The sequence below is a fragment of the Vicia villosa genome, linkage group LG2 (assembly GCF_029867415.1).
Source record: "Vicia villosa cultivar HV-30 ecotype Madison, WI linkage group LG2, Vvil1.0, whole genome shotgun sequence".
Taxonomy (NCBI): domain Eukaryota; kingdom Viridiplantae; phylum Streptophyta; class Magnoliopsida; order Fabales; family Fabaceae; genus Vicia; species Vicia villosa.
Window position 1 is genome coordinate 187881328 of NC_081181.1, and position 7650 is coordinate 187888977.

The window sequence follows — 7650 nt, forward strand, 5'->3', positions numbered from 1 at the left end:
GTACTATATGCTTCGTTGTACTATGCATTTGTTAAATATAATCTATTCATTTGTTTTGTATAATATAAATAATCATGTCTTTTTGTTCATTAAAAAATTAATTAATCCAAAGTTACATGACATGCCTGCCACCAACATCAATATTATCGAGATTTCTTTTTTGTTGACTTTTATTTTAAATTCTAATTTGATAATTTCAATAGTTTTGTTACACCAGAGTTATATACTTGAAAAAATTGGTTATCTCTGCATAGCTTCTAGTTATGGCAGTTTATGTTGTATAAATTCGTTATGCATATGCTTCTTATTTTTGGAAGTGTATAGCTTGGTATAGAAGACATATTTTTACAGCTATAATGAAAAATTCTTCCTCTACTTCTTTCAACCACGGTTGGACATATGATGTGTTTGTTAGTTTCTACGGCGATGACACTCGTTACGGTTTCACAGGCAACCTTTACAATACCTTGCGCCGAAAGGGAATCAATACTTTCAAAGATGACATCAAACTAAAGAAAGGAGAAGAGATTTCAGCAGATCTTCTCCAAGCAATTGATGAGTCTAGGATAGCCATAATTGTTTTCTCAGAAAATTATGCATCCTCAACTTGGTGCCTTGACGAACTTGTGAAGATCATGGAGTGTAAGAAAGACAAAGGACAATTAGTCCGTCTAGTTTTCTACCATGTTGACCCTTCAAATGTAAGGCATCAGAGGGAAAGTTTTGGAAGGTCAATGGCTAAGCATGAAGAAAATCTCAAAATTAGTGAAGAAAAAGTATGTAAATGGAGAAGTGCACTCTCATCAGCTGCAAATTTATCAGGATGGCATTTCAAAAATGGGTATAAACACATATCTCTTGCCTTAGGTGCTAGATTTTCTTTCAAGTCATTCATCATAGATTGATATAGTTTTGGGTAAATTATATTACAATTTTTCTCCAATTATTTGGCCTGATTTCTTTCTCACGAATTTTGTAGGTATGAGTATGAATTGATTCAAAAGATCACCGAAGAAGTATCGAATCAATTAAATCTAATTCCCTTACACATAGCTGATAATCCAGTTGGATTGAATTACAAAATTTCTCAAGTGTTATCACTTCTAAAAATCAAGTCTAATGATGATGATGTTTGCATGGTTGGAATTTGTGGAATTGGTGGCATTGGTAAAACAACACTAGCTAGAGCAGTATATAACTCAATTTCTAGAAAATTTGATAGTTCAAGTTTTCTTGTTGATGTAAGAGAAAATTCAATGAAACATGGTCTAGTACACTTGCAAGAGACCCTTTTGCTTCATTTGCTAGACGAAAATATCAAACTGGATGATGTGAGCAAAGGAATTCCAATATTAAAAAGACGGCTTCGTAACAAGAAGGTTCTTTTGATTCTCGACGATGTCGATAATCTTCAACAGTTAAGATCATTGGTTGGAAGAAATGATTGGTTTGGTTTTGGAAGTAGGATTATCATAACAACCAGAGATAAACATCTGTTAACTACCCATGGAGTTGAAAAAGAAAAACTATATGAAGTGAAAGAACTGAATGATCGGGAATCTCTTGAGCTTTTTAGTATGAGGGCTTTTAGAAAAAGTGTGCCTAATCCAAGTTATGTGGAGATAGCAAAAAGTGTAGTGCAATATGCAAAAGGTCATCCATTGGCTTTGAATGTGATAGGATCTGATTTATTCGGAAAAACAGTAGAAGAATGGAAGAGTGCGTTGAATAAATATGAAACAATCCCAAGCAAAGAGATTCTGAATGTCCTTAAAGTAAGCTATGACAATTTGGATGATAACGAAAAGGAAATTTTCCTTGACATTGCTTGTTTCTTCAAAGGATATCCGAAGGCGGATGTAGAAAATACACTAGATGCGAGTCGGTTTTATTCGAAATATGGCATTGGAGTACTTGTTGACAAATCACTTGTCACAATTGGTGAGTCCAATTCAGTGAAGATGCATGATCTTGTACAAGACCTTGGTAAAAACATTGCTAGAAACGAGTCGCCGTTTGATCCAAGCAAACGCCGAAGATTATGGCATCACGAGGATGTTTTTGAAGTCTTGACAGAAAGCATGGTTAGTTTGAAGCTATATTATCTTTTAAAGCCTTTTTTTATTGGCCTTTTGAAATTTTACTAATATTGAAATTTGTCAAATTTTGTTATTTCCATGGTTGGTGGTTGAATTCAAAAAGGGAAGTGATACAATTGAAGGCATTGTGTTGGACATGCCTAACCTAAAACAAGAAATTCGGTTAAAAGCCAATACCTTCGATAATATGCGAAGGCTTAGAATCCTCATAGTTAGGAACGGACAAGTTTCTGGAGCACCTCAAAATCTTCCAAATAACTTGAGATTGCTTGAGTGGAACAAATATCCTTTAACATCTTTACCTGATAATTTTCATCCAAAGACACTTGTTGTACTCAATTTACCAAAGAGTCATATAAAAATGGATGAGCCATTCAAGGTATGTGTTCAATCCTTATTTATCTAGCTTTATGTCGTTACTTGTTAAGATCCCCGCGTGAGATCAGACCCACCTAATGACTTGCATATATTTGTTGTACAGAAGTTTGAGCACTTGACTTTTATGAACTTCAGTGATTGTGACTCTCTAACAAAACTACCGGATGTATCTGCAACCCCAAATCTAACAAGAATTCTTGTTAATAATTGTCGAAACTTGGTTGACATTCATGAATCTGTTGGAGATCTTGACAAACTAGTCACATTAAGCACCGAAGAATGCCCTAAACTCAAGAGTTTTCCGCGAGGCCTGAGATCAAAATATCTGGAATACCTTAATCTTAGAAAGTGTTCAAACATTCAAAGTTTCCCAGATGTATTGGCAGAAGTGGAAAATATGAAAAATATTGACATCGGAGGGACGGGCATAAAAAAGTTTCCAAGTTCAATTGAAAACTTCAAAGGCCTTGAAGAATTAGTATTGACATCATGCGCAAATGTTGAAGATCTACCTAGCAACACAGATATGTTTCAAAGTATTGAAGAGCTGAATGTGGAAGGATGTCCTCAACTTCCAAAACTCCTATGGAAGTCATTGGAAAACAGGACTAATGATTGGCATCCAAAGTTAAGCAATCTGAGTCTAAAGAATTGTAATGTATCAGATGAAGATCTTGAGTTAATTCTCAAATGTTTTCTACAATTAAAGTGGTTGATCCTATCAGATAACAACTTCTTGACCATTCCTGATTGCATTGAAGACCTTTCTCATCTCTTGCTTCTTAACTTAGAAAACTGCAAGCATCTTAGAGATATTTCAGTGCTTCCACCATATTTGCAATATATAGATGCAAGGAAGTGTATGGCATTGACTCCTCAATCATCAGACGTATTATTGAGCCAGGTTATTCTTATTCCTTCTTTTCCTTTGTTGATACCGCTAGCAGTATTTAAACACAAGTTGTAATTTATAAACCTAAACTTGAATAATAGTAAGGCACTGTACTGTATCCACTCTGCAACCAAAGATACTGTAAAAATTGGCCGAACTCTTTGATAAAATCCTTTGTGTTCTCTGTTAGTGTTTTTTCGATTATGTTTTCTTTTAAATTGACTTTGTTTTTCTAACAGTCTTTTGCATTGGTATCTCGCTTGAGATACTAATAATGAACACTTCTATTACTAAGCAGGCATTTCAGGAAGTTGAGTACATAGACATAGTTGTTCCAAGGAAAAAAATTCCAAATTGGTTTGATCATTGTAATAAAGGAGAGTCTACCGCCTTTTGGATTCGTAAAAGCTTCCCTACAATCGCTCTGTTTTTTCTTTTAAGTGGTGATGATGATGAAAGGAAAACAAATTATACATGTGAATTCTGCATACTAATAAATGGCATACAAGTATTCCAAGGAAGAAGCGAGTGGCCAGTTGATCATATATGGCTTTTTGATCTGCGAATTCACCTCACCGCGAGCGAGTGGCAAGGCTTCAATGAACAAATAAAATCTAGTTGGAATCATGTGGAGATTTCATGTTCAGTCATTAATGAGTCAAAAAATTTAACTATAAAATGCTGTGGAATTCATCTATACAAAGATAGAATGAATATTCACCATGTCTCCTTCATAAGTCCCGATCTTCAAAGCTCAAATATGGTCCGTGATAATGATAGTTTGGATATCTATGATGAAGTAAGCGATGATGTTGTTTTTACTTCAATATTTGCTAAATATTTTAAAAAGACTATATTAGAGACCATGAGTGATCTTCAATCCAGCAAGAGGAACATGGAAGAGGAGTTGGAACTAGACAGTGACACTGACATTGACTGCCAGTACATGGAAGAGGAACACGATTCATCTTCCCTTAATCATCAAATCCTAGAAATGTTTGAACCTGTGTTTGCAGACAATGAAAAAGGTATAGTAGTACACTCTGTAGCACCAATACCTCTAAAAAAAGATGTGTTTGTGTCAGTGTCCGAAATTGGCACTGACACTTGTGATATGTTTAATTTATTCATTTTTTCAAATTATTACCGGTGTCGATGTTTCACTGTCGATATCATGTATCCGGTGTCCTTGATTCATAGGTAGTACATAGTAATAACTTTTTAAGGTTGTCAAACTCTCCAGTTAACACTTAAACTCTGACAAGTTTATGCTTCTAGGACACAAAAATGAGTTTACGTACGAAATCTATAAGCTCTCCATTTTCTAGGGAGTTGACAAGTTTACAATTCTACATTTGTTTGTTCTTAAAATGATGAAGTAAATCTCGTATTGAATTCCAAGATTATAGATTCAGACAAGTGACTATCCCAATCTCACTAATTCAAATTTTGTTTTCTTGCAGATGCCAATTCGAGTAAAATCTTGCTTGATCCTTCTATTGAAACACAAGAAGAACCCCTTGTTACAAGTATCCATAACAAGGATCCAACACTTGCACAAAAAGAAAAGTTGAAGGAGATTGAAATTTTTGCACCGGTAAGACTAAAGCCCCGTGTTTTCTTCAAGTGTTTCCGATTTTCATTTCCTATGAAGCCCGAACACTGAAAAACACGACACCGACACTAAAACGTTGACACCAGTAATAATTTGAAAAAATGAATAAATTAAATGTAATCACGAGTGTCTGTGTCGGTTTCAGACACTGACACTTACACAAACACACATTTTCTAAGAGGTGTCGTGCTACCATAGTTCATTTCTATTGATAAAATATACTTAGGAAGACATATCTTTTGTTTAATAATTTCATTTCTCTTGCTCTTAGGAATCAACTCAAGAATCAAGTACCATTGCATCAACAAGCACAGACAAGGGAACACAGTTAGTTGATAAAATAACTTTTGTTGAACAAATCAAAGTTAATTCAACAAAAAGAAAACAACTTATCTTAAATGCAGAATCCTACATAAAAATTGTTGAGTCCACCATAAATGAAAATAATATGGAAGAATTTTATGCTTCACTTGAAGCAGAAAAAGCTTCTCCCATAGAAGTTCAATCCAACAATGAAATTGTGGGAACTAGGCCTAGTGAAGAAACTCAGAAAGCATTGCAGATTCTACAAGACCTTGTCTCGAAAAAGTTCTCTCATTTGCTACATCCAGGACGTTCCGGATTGATGAAAGATATTCTCAAGTACCTACTCAGTTTAACACCAGATGAAGGATTTTCCCTGAAATCAAAATCAATAACACTGCAACTTTCACACGGCTTTTCTCAGTGGAGCTTGGATTACAACAATGCAAACATTAAACTTGAGTCAGCGACTACAGATCTAACTAAAGCTGAGAAAATGAAGGATTATCTTGAAGATAATGTGAAAGATTTCCGAGAAATGGACATGGTGGAGAAGTGTTTATCGAATCAGTTGGCATGCTTGCAGGAAGAGAAGAGAGAACTTGAAGAGAAAATGAATGCCATAAAAGCTGAGATTGCAGATTTTACAGCACAGAGAGACATGGTTGCCAAGAGAAAGACAGAATTGTTTCAGACAGGAAGTGTGATGAAAGCTGAAAGGGATGATTTGAGGAACCAAGTGCCAAGGTTGAAAGCTGAGAAGGAATTGGCAAATATAACACAAGCAAATATTGAAGAAGAATGGTCAAAGCTTGGAGAACAATTCATTGGAAGCATCAATTTTGAAGAGTTGACCTTAGAAACTTCACCTAAATAACTTTGTAACTTATTTACTATTAAGTTATTTCTGTTTGGAAGTACTTAATACATAACTTTTTTACTTGTGATATAGCTCAAATTTATCTTGCTCAATAATCTAACCCATATAATTTCTAAGATTTTATCAAAATTCTCTCCAATCTTTGCCCACTCATCCTCAGTGTATCCTTTGGTGGCTTTGGCTCTTGATGGGGAAGTCCGTTGAGCGAGGTTTGAAATTGTCAATGGACTAAACGTTCATGGTTACAAGAGACATTAACACCTCATATCCACACAAAACCTTAAGGCAACGGGGTATGAGTCGCCTCTCTTATAAACTCAACGTTTCCTCCATTCCTAGTCGATGTGGGGCTTTGCACAACTTTACACTTGAGACCCAACAATCTCCCCACATCATTACCCTTGATCCACACAGGGATCCATTTCTGCTCCCCACCGAGTAAACTAGGGCTCTGATACCACTTCTTTGGGGACTCCTTCAAGCCATACAAATACCTTTTCAATTTGCAAATAAGTCTTCCATGTCCAGTATCATTGAATTCCTCTGGCTGCTTCATGTAGATTTGCTCATCTAGATTACCATGGGGGAAAACTGTTTTCACACCCATCTGCTATAAATGTATATCCCTGTTGGCTACCTGACTGCGCTCTAATAGAGGTGTGTCTAACGACCATACTGAAAATCTCAACAAAATCAATCCTCTTTTGTCGTGAATACCATTTTGCAACTAGGCGAGCCTCAAACTTTTCCTCTTCTTTTTCTGTTACTGTTGGTTTTTTCATGTACACCCACTTGCAACCAATTAGCTCTCTTTTCTTGTGGAAACTCAACAAGATCTCAAGTCTCATATTTTTTCAAGGACTCCATATCCTCCAACATAACACTCATCCACCTTATCTTTCTCTTGGCTAGCCATAACCTCTAAAAAAGTAGACGAGTTTTCTGAACTGGTAAGAAGAGCATATAATGCTAAGTCTTGAAACCCATATCTCACTGGAGGTGTAATACGACGGGGCTCCCTATCACGCACAAGTGTATAGTCTTGTACTATTCTTGAATCTTGCACTCCACTTGAATCTGAGCCTAGTTCATCCTGTTGTTAGGCTATAATCTTCCTTGGACTGACTGGTGGCTCCTCAATGTCCACTTGAATTTTGTCCTGACTGGAATTTTCTACCTCAGTATCTGGCACAACTGTCACATCTGACTGTTTCAACATTGACTGCTCATCAAATACAACATCTCTATTGACAACCACTTTCCTCTTAACCGGATCCCTCAACTTGTACACCTTCACATCCTTTATTGTAGCCAATAAATATGCATTATTTTGATTTTGTGTCAAGTTTAGATCGATCTCCACTGGAAATATACACATATGATGGATATCAAAAAATCCTCAAATTACTTATATCAATGGGGTTGCATGTCCACATCTCCTCTGCAACTTTTCCATTCAATGAAACCCGTGGTGATTTGTTGA

General features: G+C 35.8%; 1 protein-coding gene across 1 annotated transcript; it reads left to right on the forward strand.

Moving 5' to 3' along the window:
* The first annotated feature begins 213 nt into the window (after positions 1 to 213).
* On the forward strand, positions 214 to 6531 carry LOC131653297 (TMV resistance protein N-like). The gene is made up of 7 exons (XM_058923400.1): positions 214 to 841; positions 980 to 2084; positions 2203 to 2478; positions 2581 to 3381; positions 3668 to 4397; positions 4833 to 4966; positions 5256 to 6531. The coding sequence occupies exons 1-7, from the start codon at positions 357 to 359 to the stop codon at positions 6162 to 6164; spliced, it is 4440 nt and encodes a 1479-aa protein (XP_058779383.1). The 5' UTR covers positions 214 to 356; the 3' UTR covers positions 6165 to 6531.
* Positions 6532 to 7650: the final 1119 nt, after the last annotated feature.